Here is a 16022-nt window from a genome sequence, read left to right on the forward strand (position 1 = left end):
AGGGCAACTTTGAGTTTCAAATAAGTTTCATTCAATGGGCTTCAAACAGTCTTTGTTGTTTAATAGCATTACTCAATATTATCATAAATACAAATTATAGCCAAATTTTCTTGATTTATTTGGACAGGGACATATAACATTAATAATGCATTTATTTCAAAGACAAAGCTGAGTAAAATCAAGCACACTGTCCTATGACAGCTCTTGTTTTTATTGTATTTTGTTTATTTCTATCTCACTGAAGTCAACATCCAGAGTATAGAACAGCAGTGTAGGTGAGATGAACTGCTCATGGACAGTTACAATAGCATTGCCCCTAGCATTGGCTTAAGGGGGATTCTGAATGTGTTTTTTTTTTCAAGAATTGTTAAGGCATGCAATGCTATGATGTTCTGCAATGCACTTTATTGCACCATATTTCCGGTGAATCTAGCCATGCTGGAAAATTACATCTGGCACATCCATTGGCAGATGAGTCATGAGGACCAATAAGTCAGTTCTTATTTCTTTTATTGTATGGTTTATTAAAAGGACAGTATTTCATATAAAAAAAGGGTAACTAAATATAGTATGCACGACTTTAAAACATTTAAAAAGTTGTCAAAATGGTGATTTTTATGGACTTTTTCACGTGATCTAAAATTGCTACACGCCATGACGTCAGTGAACAAAGTCACAAAACTTTTTGTTGAAATGTACAAAACTCATTGGGCTAATGGTCATTTAGTGTTGAATAGTATTTTTTTAAGATTAAGTGTTACTCAAGGACCATTGTCAGAATGTTTAAGAGTGATGCGCTCAAAGTATATGAAGATGGGACGTCCTACAGAGGTCCTAGTGCATTGTTTTTTTTAGGATGAGCATAGGATAATTTTAGGTGTTTTTTTTTAAGACTAAAATGGCTAAAATTCAGATAAATATTTTTCATGCATAATCATGTGGATTATTTTAATAAATTGATTTGTTTTAAGTATGTAGAGAATTTTCATTTTAGCATTTATTAAAGTATAATTAAACATTTAAATACATGTAAACAACATTACACAAAATTTGTGACAAATATTGATCATGGATAAACATAAACAGTTTTTATTATGAATACATGAACATGTGTATTTGCATTTTTAACTGTAAATCAAATTAGAATAACGCAAGAACACTCAACCTTTGAACTATCTAAACTGTTAGCTCAACTCAACTTTTTTAATAAAATATAAACGAGCAAAAGTAAATTCATAGTTCATTCAAAGAAGCCACAGAAAGAAACCCTAAACTCATTTGCCACCTGTTTAAACAAGTGCATCAGTTCTTTTCTTTTGAAAGTAAAGCACCATCAAGTATTTAAGACTTCCTTGTGTCATGATGCTAGGCAGGTATGTCTTGATGTATTGCCTTATGTCTTTGTCAATATCTTTAGTGGAAGAACTCATACATGGCACCATGCTCCACAGTACGTTTTTGTTGTTCTTGCTGTGCTGATTTAATGAGATCTTCAGCGAAAATCCCCATATCCTGACTGGGCAAACTGTTGCCTATTCTGACCATTACTCAGTCCAAGACTCTAAAGCAGCAGGGTCGGAACACATCCTCTCCTGTCACTGTGTGAAAACCATTACTAGTAACCAGCTGGTACCAATGGGCCATTTTCTGTTTCCAAGGAACAACTGGTTCGAAACATCCAGGGATTGACTGACACCATCACTTTATCAAAGAATACACTGTAACTCACATCACTGTGCATTTCCTACAAGGTGTCCAATGTTCGCTTGTTTGTTCGCTTGTTTTTTTTGCTTGTTTTTTTCGTTTGTTTGTTCGTTCCTTTGTTCGTTCGTTTGTTCATTCATTCATTCATTCATTCATTCATTCATTCATTCATTCATTCATTCATTCATTCATTCATTCATTCATTCATTCATTCATTCATTCATTCATTCATTCATTTATGATTTCATTTATGATTTCATTCATGATTTCGTTCTTTCATTACACTTTCATTATACTCAATCATTTATATTCAATTTCATTTTGTAATCACTTAATGTGCTTCATTTAGATTTTGTTTCAAATTAAAAGAACTTAACAATACATCACAAAATTCAATAAACTATTTCAAAATATGCATCTATAAAAAAACAATTTCTTGTCTGATCGAATAATGGACCCTTCCTATATAGACCGTTTTACAGCGGTTGTTTGTCTTCTGGATTGGCCACTGTCACGCTTGTGGCAGGTCACTGACGATTGCCCAGGGCAGCTGGAGTTTTGGCTGAATGCTATGGCAATAATTTTAATAGAATAGAATATTTTTCTGAAAATTTAAAATGTTACGAAAATGCCACTTTCATCCTAAATTGGAAGAAAAGCCACACACGCCATGTACTCTGCAAAAAAGGATATTAAGCAAAGGTAGTGGCAAATGTTCATATTACTTGACAAGAACACACTGTACCAGATATAATACAAAATTCTTGAGTTTAGTCAGTTTCACCACATTTCATACTGGTTTCCTTATATCTCATCTTTCAAAAGTACGCAATTTAGTTAAAGTTACAAAAACAGGTACCACTTCTACCCTAACTTCAACCTAAATTACAACAAATATTGTTTTTAAGTAAGTTTATGACATTTCTTCATTTAATATCATTTGAAGCAGAAGGCTGATTAAAATCATATCCTTATATACATTCTGCCATTAGGATCTGAGGTGCACCCAAAAAAGTTTATAAACTTCTGGTAAACTTTCTGTCAGCCAATCAGAGACCTTTTTACGCTTAGTCGCTAGCTGCTATGAAGTTTAATTGCTCGGATTCCAAAATCTTTTTTTTAGATTAAATATTACACACTTACATGTATCCACTCCTTGGCTCACAAGCTTGAATAGCTTTGAGGGTAGAGCTTAATCTTTAGAACATTGAAGGTCTGCTCTTCAGCGGATGATTTGAAACAGTGTAACCTATTATATAACTCTAAAATGATGCAGGGTATCTTTCAGAGAAAAGTTCCAGTCTCTGCTGAGTATGGAGTTTGTCCTGTTGATGAAGAGGACCAGCCATTAGTGCCAACACATGAACCAACCAAACAATCCAGCCCACTTCACCAGCCCATTCAGAATGATCTCAACCCTGAAAAAGATCTTGATGTTCTCAATGAACACCAGGGTAGGGGATTTCTATTTTTACATATTTATTTGTGGATGCAGTTTGTTTCAGGTCATATGCAATAAAATAATCATTTTAAACATATATTTAAATTATTAAAAAAAATGTCATAATAAGAATAATGCATTTGATATAACTTCACACACCTATTTATCTCAATTGCTGAAAACAATCTAAGAAAAGAAAATTCAGTGATATTTTTTGCAATCGGACTGTGATGATCATTGTCCATTGTTTATCACCTAAGTTAATGACGACCATCTTACAATAACGTTACATAACTCCATTTTAACCCTAAATACAAATTATGGCCCATGTTTATTTTATTTTTTATTTTTTAGCTCACCTTAGCCGTATGCTGAGATTGAGCTTGTAGGGTTAACGATTGTCCGTCGTACGTCCACACTTAGTTTGTGTACACTTTAGGGGTCACATTTTTGCCTCAATTGTCACGAAACTTGGTCAGGATGTTTGTCCCAGTAATAACTCAGACGAGTTTGAATATGGGTCATCTGGGGTCAAAAACTAGGTCACAGCACCCAAATATGGAAAAACCTTGTTAACACTCTAGAGGTAACATTTTCAGCCCAAATATCCTGGAAGTTTGTCAGAAAGGTTGTTTTAATGATTTCTAGCTGAAGTTTGAATATGGGTTATCTGGGGTCAAAAACTAGGTCACAGAGCCCAAATATGGAAAAACCTTGCTAACACTCTAGAGGTAACATTTTCAGCCCAAATATCCTGGAAATTTGTCAGAAAGGTTGTTTTAATGATTTCTAGCTCAAGTTCAAATATGGCTCATCTGGGGTCAAAAACTAGGTCACAGAGCCCAAATATGGAAATACCTTGTTAACACTTTTAGGTAACATATTCAGCTCAAATATCCTGGAAATATGTCAGAAAGGTTGTTTTGATGATTTCAAGCTCAAGTTCGAATATGGGTCATCTGGGGTCAAAAACTAGGTCACAGAGTCCTTGAACATCAGTTAAACACTCATGATTATTTTAGATTGATCTTGTGGCAAATAAGAATCACTCTCCTTGATATTATCTTAAAATTATCTTCTATTTATCATGTTTAGATTTACTTTTGGTAGAATAAAGAGAGCTATATTACTCATCCTACCATTGGTGTCAGTATATAATATTATATAGTTAAGGTTTTGCATTGTAAGCACCTTTTAAGTCATTATATCAGCTAATACATCATGTATTGCATTGAAACTTTGTATATGTGTTCTCAACTATCCAATACTCTTAACAGTACTTTCAATATAAAGCAAATTATGGGCTTTTATTATACAACTTTGCATGTAAGGACACATAGGTTAAATGATATGCAGGCAACTACTTCATGTATTACATTGAGACTTTAAGCAAAAGTGCTCAGCCCACTCTACTCAAATAACCCAGTTATATTATTCTATATTGCATAAATTGCAAAGTATGGACTAAATTTGACTTAGAAATTCTGGTTAAGATTTTGCATGTAAGCACATATATGTCAATAATTCAGCACATATCATGTTTTGCATTGAAAGTTTCTACATGGTAACGTTGTCTTGAATATAGGTAATGCAATTTTTGCCCCATCATTATTTCACTTAGAATTCTGGTGTAATCTAATTTTACAATTATCCATGCATGTTTCACCAAAACTTTGCAATCCTTAAACTTAAAAGCAGTGTAATAATGGAGTATGCTGTTTATGTGACACTCTTCTCTTGTTATTTCAATATTTGCCTGAGTAATTATAAATTGATAACATCCTGTGTCAAAGCAATGTGTAGGGGTTGTCATCACGTCTGTGATAGCTTTAGTTATTATTTCTGCTTTCATAGAAATCACAGATCGAGAATGCTCTGCCATATCCAACAACCTTGGAAAAGAATGGGAAGCATTTGTATTAGAGCTCAACATTACACAGGTCCAAATTGAACAAATCCAGAGAGATCATCCCTTTCATGTGCAAGACCAGATTCGCCATGCATTGATTATGTAAGTTACAAGTGAACAGTATCATTTGATATGAAAACAAAATAATTTTTGATAATGCACAATTATAGACACTTTTATCAATGCAGGACTTACCCTTGCTCAATAAAATGTTGTTTATCCGTGGTGTCAACCTAGAGGTCACAGGAACGACCCTCTGCCTCACCACAGAAATACTAACCCTAACTCTGCTCCAAATGTGAAACAGTGATCCGGTAACAGTCTCACTGATGCACTTTAAAGAAACCCAGGCTTACATTCTGTCTGTTTTCTATGACCACTATGCCCCACAATCTTATCATAGTAATAATTGCTCCATTGACATTGTAAAATAAACGCCATGCTCAGTGAAGCATAAGATGGTGGAAGAATTTTTTTACTTTGATTAAGACATTGTGATATATATTTCTTGTTCAATATTTTTAGTTTTTGAAATAAGATTTCTGCAATGTTACTGTTTTATAAAGTATGTGTTGTCAACCAAATTCTTATTATGTGCATGTCTGTATTTGAAGGTGGCGTAATCGTGAAATGAAAAAAGGCACATCCCGGGACTCTCTGATACAAAAGCTGATCGATGTAGCAAAATGCGTACAGAGAGTAGATCTGGAAGAGACTATCCATGAAATTTTAGGTAGTATGAGGGGTGATCCAAAATAGCCTACACTTATCTAGCAAAACCAACATTTAATAACCTAGGAGAAGTAATTAGATGGTCATTGTAAACCAAAATAATTATTTCATAGACTGATAAGAGTTTAAAGATAAAATAATAAACATGAAATGAAATGTAAACATTTAAATCACCATGGTAACGCAGTGCAGAACAATTTCATTGTATTATACTTCAAAATATACTCTATTCATGCCCCCTTTCGAAAAAAGAGTAATTTTGTTTTCCACATGTTCATCAGTCAGTCAGTATATCCGGAAACCTTGTCAGATTGATATCTACAGAATGTTTGGGACTAAGGTCTTCAAATTGGTGTGTAGGTTGGTTATGACCAGTGGATGCCCCCTGTGAAACACTTGGTGTATATTGCTTTGCTCATGTCGGCTCATTTTTTGCTAGACCAAACCATGTCCAAGTGATAAGTGAAAACGCTTTGGATTAAGGTCCTTAAATATGGAAGGGAGGTTGATCATGACCAGTGGCTGACCCTTATTGATTTTCAGGTCAGTAGGCCAAAAATCTTGGTCATGGAAACTAGAACACAAAGAACTTGTGATACTTGGTCATTTGTTCCTTAGACCATAGTATGGTGGTTGGTTAAGACCTGCATATGACCTTTCTCAATTTTGAAGTCAGTAGGTCAAATGTTACAGGCGCAGTTATCTTGAACACAGCTTGTCTGATTTACAACTCGTGAATGCCTAGGCCTAAGGTTCTCAAACTTGATGAGCATGTTTTTCATGATGAGCACATGTCCCTGTTGGTTTTGAGGTCAGTAGGTTAAAGGTCACAGCAACCTTAAAGAGAAAAAAACCTCGTCATACCAATATTTAGAGGTTTGGACTTATGATCTTAAACCTTGGTGGGAAGATTGGTCAAGTCCGTTAGCATGGCAGCATCAACCAATTTATGAGTACAAAAACACTTCATTTAATTCTGTTTTGAATTTCTTGAATATTCAATGGTCTGTTTTTACCAAAATGTACAGTATTTGCAGAATTCTATTAAGGTCTGGTAGTTGTATTATTCATGATCCCAGATTATGTTATATAAGAAAACAGATATCAAAGTCTACCTATGGCAATTGTTGGTTTTGTCAGTATTTGGTAAATTACAAATTTGAAATATCATTTTTAATAATGAAAATAATGTATTCTACATCATTAATGTCTTCAGGTCAAATCATAGTCGTAAGTATCATGGCTTGAATCAGATTATGGCCTCTGTAGCAAAATAGTACACATACATAATAACAAACATTTCACAGTCAAATGTTGTCTTTTGAAAAATTTCTTCCAAGATGAATTCGGTGAAGTGAGAAAACAACATTTCACCTCAGTTATCAAATTACGAAACATGTATACCAGATACTGCCATTTTGTTTGATATTTAGCGATGGTAATGTGTACGTAGTATGTGCGTCCGTGCGTCTGTAAACAATTTCTTGTTAACACGATACAGTCTTCAATTTTGATTGTATCTCGATGAAACTTGTACAGTATTTAGATATCAATTAGAGCTTGGTTCCTTTCGAAAACCAGCCATATCCGCCCATGCATGCCTAGATTATGGGCCTTGAAAGTTTTAAAGAAATGCTATTTTTAGTTACCTATTTTTAGCCAGGTTTGCATGAGCCAACTCTATTTTTAGCCAAGTTTACACTTACATGTAAAGTCAAGTCTAGGATTAAGGGAGACAATTTGCTTTTTGGTTCTGCAGTTGATTTTGTGAATTACTGTGCCTTGTTCTCGTTGAAAGCCCAAAAGCCATTTTTAGCTCTATTCTAAGTGTCTGTAGTTCGCGCATTAATCTTAACAAAATTCCAGGTTGTGAATGTTAATGTTCAAGTTATGCACCTGGGGTCATTACATGCCACGCCCAGGGTTCCCATGTTTGGTAAACTTAAATTGGGAAAGGTTTGAAAAGCTGTTTTGTGTGTTTGTGCATCCACCTCAGCACAATTGCTTGTGAATGTTTGTTTAAATTATGCCCCTGGGGTCATTACTGGCCATACCCCAGGTTCACAGGTTTGGTATACTTAAATTGGGAATGTTTGAAAATATTTTTGTTGGAACCAGCTTTGCAAACACTTGCTATTTTGAATAAGCCATCACAAGGCTCAAAATATGCCCCTTGGGCCAAAGCTGGCCCCACCCCTTTTGACCTTCTTTTTTATTCTTGAAGCTTCAGCAATGATATTTAGACCATGTCTACAGTTTTGCAAAGGAGCATCAATGTATTCCTCAGATACCCTTGACTTTGACCTTTTGACAAACTTTTTTTAATTTTTCAAACTTCAGAAATTTTTACCATAAGTACAGTTTTGAAAGCATTTTTTTTGTCAGATGACCTTTACTTTGCACATATTAAAATAGTTTATGCAACTAATCTGCTTACAATACTTTCTGGGCTCAGATGTTGAACGTGCAACGTTTTCAGGTAACCCAGACACAAAACGTGAACTATATGTCTGTTGCCTTTTACCCATACATACATGCTCTGGATTAAAATGACCACAAGAGTCATGCTAGTAGAGCATAGGCCCTTATGGGCCTCTTGTTATTAATACCAATGCTAGACCAGTCGATATACAGTATAAAACACATCGGTTACTTTCTTTTACAAGATATGTAACTGCATAGGAAAATTATAATCAAATATATTGCATTCGACTAGAAAGCTTATTAACACAAAACGTTGGTTCACTTAAAAATTATATATGTGGACGCACATAAAAGACATTTACGTTTTTAAAGAAATAGGTGCGGTAAATCTGCAGAACGACACATCAATTTGGTGTGGCCTTAGAGTTAAAAAAGTATATATGTTACTTTGTATCATTCCTACAACTAGTTATGCAGACTTTTGAATTTCTTCAGTATTTACTTCAGGTATGTGTTACATTTTGCCTCAAGCCTCATTATGGAAGTTGACCATAACAGCAGTGTTTATCATTTACAATATCATTGTAATGCCACATAGCAGATGTAATTATTGAGATATCGTAATAGTTTAATAGTCATATTTTTGGAGATATCGTAAAAAGTTTTATTTCCATTTGATTATTGGAATCAGAAAGTTACGTTATTCCTTATGTATTTAATCAAATGCTGAACAAAGTGCTATTACATTTTTCAGTTCATTTCACTGACAATTATTCAAGTGCTACCATTCATGCATCAAGTGAATGATATGATAGGACTTGAGGACTCAAGGAACAAATAAAGCAATATGATGCTCTGATTCTCTATTCCAGGAAAACCTTTACACAGTGAATCTGATGTGAGTGGCGGAGACGACTTGAGTACACAATCGGAACAATTTGATATCTTTTCCAAGCCTATACAGAATGATCAAAGTGAAGTTGGAAAACAAACACTGGAAAATGAAGAGCAATATTGCGATGAAAATCCTAGTAATTCTCATGAACAAACCACATACATACCCAATAAACAACGTAAAAATACAGAAGGCAAAGAAACTGATGTAGAAGCAGTAAGGCATGGTGTTACTGAACACGGTGAAGAAGATGAACCTGCTGTTGGTGAGATGATGGGAAATATGCACAGGGTAGCAGGTGGGCTGTCAAAGACAGTTTCTCCTGTAGCGGACATACCACAGGAGAGGGACATACAGAAGGATACACCAGAACCCATAACAGATGAAGTTAAGGTATGTGTGTGCTTTGGAATGTATGATGTATATTACTCCAAATATTAAGTCTAAATTAAAAAATAACTGGAATGCACAAGTGTTCAAAATACAGAATAAACAGCGCTTTTAAAAGTGGTACCCTTTCGCAACCTTTGTTCATGGTGTCTGGAACACCTATTTCGTTAAGCCCCATTTGGCAACTTGCATTGTCAAATATAATTGACATTTGCTAGTTTACAGTGTTGCACCCATTACTATCAAACACAACCAGACAAAGACTGCTACTATTCATATACCTTTTGCCTCTGAAGACTCTTTCCTTATGATGTTCTTATTGAAATGTTAGCAAGTAGAATAAAAATATTAAAAAAATCACCAGTAGATATGTTAACAAATATCATTCAGTAATATTTGATACATTTTATTATCAATTTTGTGTTATAGGAACAAATCGCTAAAGATGTCCTCCAGAAAGTCATTCGGCAGCAAGGTTATAACCAATGTAATTGGCCTGCAGTTTTGAAATGGTTACAAGAAACGTCTCAAACACGTGGAGTGGAATTATTGGAATTGCTTAGGTTCCCAACTGAGATTGTTTCTCATACACAGATAAAACAAGAGCGCCAGGATTGCACAGGGTAACTAATGAGAATTCATTTACTCCAATGCAGAGCTATGTAACATTATACCATAGGGTCTTAAATGATTTATCATGTAATTATTTTAATGAAACAGCAATGCCTGTTTTGTTGTGAAACGTCCTATAACTAAACAGGCTTCATCTTAAAGATGCACTTTTACTCTCAAATAAGATTTACCACAATTAATATTGTTTCAATATTCCAAAATGGATTAATAAATGTCAGAAAAAATGGTTATAATGAAGGAAACCGAGTTTCATTTGAAAGAAATGACCATAAATCAACGGTATTTCAACGTTATTTCTACCTTATAAGACTATAGTAGACCACTACTTTTAGCATTCACCAATTATTTAATATTTTAGCGCCTCCAGTATTACATTCCCGGTTACAATCTTGTCATCAGTAGTTAATATTTTTCGTATATGCATTATTTAAGTAAGTAGTTTAAGGGTTATCAGTCAAAATTTATGTTTGTAATTCATGTGTTTGTATTTATTTTGAAAAAGAGTGTCACTTTAAAAGCTATAACAAGCTGGTTATAAACCATTTAAAAGGGATGTTTTATTGTTTTTGAGAAATTTCGTGTCTTATATAATTGGAAATGTAATAGTTACTGCACAAAGAACCGAGTAAATGAAATTATACTCTAGCGCATTGCCCATATATTCAATTTAAACCACTTTGGACAGTGCAGTAGCAGTGTTATGCACCATGTTTTCAAGCGAGACAATAACTAGCATGCATATAGATGAATAGTGTTGTTATTTGACCACACATAACATGCTTTAAGTTACTTCAAGCTTGTTACTGTTCTGATATGGGAGTTCATGGAGTAGACGAACACAAATTAAACACTCTTAAATGGTACAAATATGTTTAACTATTGTTTTATTTAAGTTACCGGTACACATTATTTTACCTTTATCAAGCTGTATCATCTGTTATTTTCTATGTACAGAGTCCCTTCTCAGTTCACTGCCTACACGACAAGTGGGAATGAAAACTCTTGCCTGTACCAGAGTGTTAGTGTCCTACTGTGTGGAGACGAGGGTCTGCAGTATAGGCTTCGATTAGCAGCCTTTGTTTTCATTATACAAAATGTAAATGACTACGTACAACAAGTAAGTCTTCTGATGTATATTTTTTGTTTATATTCATTTTAACTGCATGCCAACCATTTATATTTACACCTCAACTTCCATTGCTTATATGAACGTCATTTCGGCAATTGCGTTCATCAATCGATGAACGCAACATTTTCGGATATGTTCGGATCGCAATTCATTACATAACAATATACATGAAAGCTATTGGTCCTGTTATTGGTTGTATTGTGTCTGCAGGTCCCGTAAAATATAGATCAACATTTTTAAAAGTGTTAGTTTATTATATTTCAAATATATTGATACCAGAAGTGTTGAAATTTTACGTTTTTAAGTGATTTCAAGTGGTTGATCTTTTCCCGCGTTATTGTGACGTCATTTCAAAAATATGTTTCCGGTTATAGTCGGGTCGTTCTATTTACAGAATGGGTAAGAACAGATTACTGAAAGGTTTTCTTAAATGAAATGAAGTATTTTTTTAACAATTCTTGAATGAAATATTGATCTATTGGTGTAAATATAAGGAATGAATTGCAGGGTTGATGTCATTATCGGGGATATGAACGCAATTGGGTTGGTCAAAGTACGCGTGGAGTCCTTTGGACTCCACATACATTGACCAACCCAATTGCGTTCATACCCCGATAATGACATCAACCCCGCAATTCATTCCTTAAATTATGTATGTCTATCAGTTTATTTAGAAATACTCAGTATACGAATACCGAATTTTACATGCATGTATAATATGACATCTATTGTATTTTAGTTTGATTAATGGAAAGTGTTTGTTGGAATAAACATGAACCCCAGGGTTTAAAATTTAATTAAGCTCTGCGATTTGAAAAGTATATAAGTCTACATTGTTGATTCTTTTCTTTTGTTCAGGTGATAAAATACAGCAAAATAGATGAGGACAAAGAGGAACAAGTTGTTCTGCATTTTCTGCAAAGTAATATACAAGTGAAGTCTTCAGAGTATTCCAACACGAGTGAGGGTATTACAGCTGGAATGAATTGTTTAGTACAGGAAACACCAAAGCTGGGTGTCGATAGCAGTAAGAAACAAAATCTTCTCACATTCTCTTAGCAGCAATTGCTCTTAATGAAATCAATAAACACTTGCTTTATAGTCTGCTTTACATGTTATGTAATATTGTTAAAATTTGTATTATTACCAGGTTCCTTCCATGTCGACTTTTTGTGTGGTGCATTGCAAAGAAATATAGAGTCCTTCTACTCAACCGAGTTGGTCAAGAACACGCGCTTCATACCCTGGATTCCCATCATTGAAGGCCTGACAACAAGTGGACAGCAGCTTCACATATTTTGGACTAGTTTTAGTGGAGACAGTGGAAGATTGGATCATATTGTGCCATTGTTTAAAATTGAGTGATATGTTATAAGAGGATAATAGTTTGTTTGGGTGTAAAATCGTGGTATATTTCCCCTAGTAAGCACCTAAAGCTATATTTACGAGAGGGATAGACACATGTGAAATACTTACGTTTCGTGTTCAAGGGGTTAAATTTATTTATACTGAATCACTTTCTTCTTTTTTATTGTATGCGTAAAAAGGAACGCATTTTAATACTTTTAATAGTGTGGTTTTTTTTTTTAAATAAGCAAGCCAAATTTTATTTCTGCATAAGCCCAGTGAACCCTGGCTTTATTTGGGATGTGAGAGCAGGCTTAAATTGAAAACAGCGAAAAAAATTGAAACAGTGAAGTTTCATTATCATTTCACTGATAAATAATAAAGACATTTATGTTATCAAATTTTGTACTTTTGGATTGCATATTATTAAAGTTATTTACTGACATGTTTAGTACATGTATGTGGTCATTCATTATGTACATCAGAATGATGATTCTATGCGTACAACATGTGTTAGTTTATCATAATCTAACCTAATGAATGAGAATGTTGTTGTCGAGATGAGACTTTTCTAAACGAATGAAGTGGTCTTTATTCATTTGTGAAATGACCATATCATTATACAGGCTACTCACTTGGCCATTTACTTGACATCCTTATGTGGAACTAATATAAAGTACTGAGATATATTAAAAGACTATGATATGTTTTATAAATTGATAATTTAAAGTTTACCTTATCTTGGGTCATGAATATCTTATTCAATCATTTTATTTCTGTTGCTTTCTGCATACAAGGGGGTCTCCACCCACCTTACATGTACATGTATGTGTTGAGTGTATTTGAATTGATAAGTATATGTATAACTGTTTCATCATCTTTTAATTAGATAATCATTATTTATTCATAGTTGACCTTATATAAATTGAGCCACTTCGTTTCTGATTCATTTAATGTCTTGGAGATGTATTTTTAATATTATGAACAAACTGTCATGGCTGCCGGACCGCCCGGTGGGCACTGGTAGTACTGTTTGTTTGTTTATATGAGTTTATCAAGGTCTGCCCGCGCCCATTGGCTGCATTATCGCTTGACCCCGCCGTGACGCTATCACGACTTAAATTGTGTTTAATGCCTTAAGTGACATGAGATAGAAGTGACAGCAATTCGCAGTCAAATCCAGACTTTGGAAGACTAGAAGATATAGAGTGAGATACAAGAGATCTGGGTGCGATACCCTAGCTCTTTGCGAAGAGACCTCTTGGTTCTTTAACGTGCTCGGTGTAAAGCACCGATACACGGAATACAACTTTCCTGGGTTGACCCAGTACTGAGTACACCACTTTTCCAAGCACTACCTTTTAAATCCCAAGCGCCAGGCAAGGGAGCTACTTGTACCAGCTTTTAACGTCTTTCGGTATGACGCGGCCGCCGGGATCGAACCCACGACCTCCCGCCCCGTAGAGACGAAATTGCTCCTTTGGCGAATTTCCCATTAACCGATGGAAGTAAAACTCCCCTTTTGGCTTCAAAAACCTGTTTAAGTCACACTTTGGAATGTGACAGGGTCAAGCCATAATGCAGCCATAATAGTGCGCGGACAGACCTGTATAAACTCAACAACAACAACAACAACGAGATTAGCTATATTGTGGCGGATCTGTGGTCTAGTAGTAACACATGACTATCAAGCCAAGGGTCGCAGGTTCTATTTCCCGTTGCATCACTAAAAAACCCAAACAATTTGTCTTCCGGGAGGGACGTAAAATGGGGGTCCCGTGTGACTGTGCTATACATGTTAAAGAACCAGGTAGCTCTAACCAGGGTTACATTCTGTCAGTGCACTATGCTCCAACAACCTAAAATTTACTAACAATCTTAACGGAGCACTCACCCAATGGGCAAAGCCCGAGTGCGAGTATAAATAAGCTTACACACCCAGATTAGCTAGCTTGACTTTTGACGTTGAATAGCTTGGTAGGGCTTGAGAGTACCCGTAAATCAGATAGGTCTGGTAGTTTGACCTTATATAAAGAACAAGTTGATTTAACGATAGATAGTTAATTGTTACCAAATATAAAAACATGAGAGTCCATGTAACTTAAATCTGTTATCTGATGACTATACATGTGTTTGATGTTCATGATTCGAAGATATACGAATACATTATAAACTGTTACTCGTTATCTCGGTGTTCATTGTGTTTTCACATCTCCCTGGCTTTTTAGAAGTTTGCCTTGGCTGGGTAGGTCGTTGCAATATTTATATGAAAAATTACAGAAATAAGCTCAGTAGCTGAAAGATTAAACATAATCCCATAGAACACAAAAAACAATCACAATCCAGAAACATAGAACCACAGAACACAACTCTTATTATTCTTCACTTATTTCATATACCAATTTTTATCCACAAGTAGAAATATACCACTTCTTACGAATGCAAACAATTTTTAAGCTCGTTTTTTTGGTTTTATGCCTATAACAGTATTATAAAAGATATGGTGTCGTCGTTTTGTTAACCTATGCAATAATTGAAAAAAAATGTTCAAGGTATTCAAATTAACTGGAACTAAATTTCCATAGACAAAAGTACATGCTTAAAACGTCATATTGATGCGTTTTTAGCTCACCTGAGCACAAAGTGCTTAAGGTGAGCTATTGTGATCGCCCTGTGTCCGTCGTCAACAATTTGCTGTTAACATTCTAGAGGTCACAATTTTGGCACAATCTTAATGAAACTTGGTCAGAATGTTACCCTCAATAAAATCTTGGACGAGTTTGATATTGGGTCATCTGGGGTTAAAAACTAGGTCACCAGGTCTAATTAAAGGAAAAGCTTGTTAACACTGTCACATTTATAACTGTATGTTCATGAAACTTAGTCAGAATGTATTTATTGATTAGCTCTAGGCCAAGTTCGAATCTTAGTCATGTGCGGTAAAATACTAGGTCACCAGGTTAAATTGAAGGAAAAGCTTGTTAACACTTTAGAGGTCACATTTATGACCATATGTTCATGGAACATCAGAATGTTATTCATGATGATCTTTAGGTAGAGTTTGAAACTGGGTAATTAGAGGTCAAAAACCAGGCCATTAGGTTAAATCATAGAAAAACTTTGTTAACACTGTAGAGGTTGCATTCTCTCTTTAATCACCATGAAACTATGTCAGAATGTTTGTGTTTATGAAGTCTATGTCAAGTTTGAAACTGGATAACCCGAGTTCAAAAACTAGGTCATGTAGTCAAATCATAGAAAACATTGTTAAAACACTGTTGAGGCTATATTTTCTACTTTATCTATATGAAACCTGATCAGAATGTACTTATTACAGCAAGGTAAGATTTGCAACTGGGTCATCGGTGATATTGAAAAAATCATCCGTGATATTAAAAAAACAACTTGGTCACTAGGA

At 34.7% G+C, this 16022-nt stretch overlaps 1 protein-coding gene across 5 annotated transcripts in view; it reads left to right on the forward strand.

Annotated features, from left to right (window-relative positions):
- Positions 1 to 14790, forward strand: part of LOC128208763 (uncharacterized) — a 77173-nt gene extending 62383 nt beyond the window's left edge. For all 5 annotated transcript variants that reach the window (XM_052912338.1, XM_052912339.1, XM_052912341.1 and 2 more), the window contains 8 exons: positions 2993 to 3158; positions 5000 to 5156; positions 5669 to 5787; positions 9083 to 9498; positions 9925 to 10118; positions 11083 to 11245; positions 12116 to 12284; positions 12408 to 14790. In XM_052912338.1, coding sequence (XP_052768298.1) covers positions 2993 to 3158; positions 5000 to 5156; positions 5669 to 5787; positions 9083 to 9498; positions 9925 to 10118; positions 11083 to 11245; positions 12116 to 12284; positions 12408 to 12622 — 1599 coding nt within the window. In that variant the 3' untranslated portion in view covers positions 12623 to 14790. The remainder of the gene's footprint in view (positions 1 to 2992; positions 3159 to 4999; positions 5157 to 5668; positions 5788 to 9082; positions 9499 to 9924; positions 10119 to 11082; positions 11246 to 12115; positions 12285 to 12407) is intronic.
- Positions 14791 to 16022: the final 1232 nt, after the last annotated feature.

Source organism: Mya arenaria, chromosome 11 (genome assembly GCF_026914265.1).
Source record: "Mya arenaria isolate MELC-2E11 chromosome 11, ASM2691426v1".
Taxonomy (NCBI): Eukaryota; Metazoa; Mollusca; class Bivalvia; order Myida; family Myidae; genus Mya; species Mya arenaria.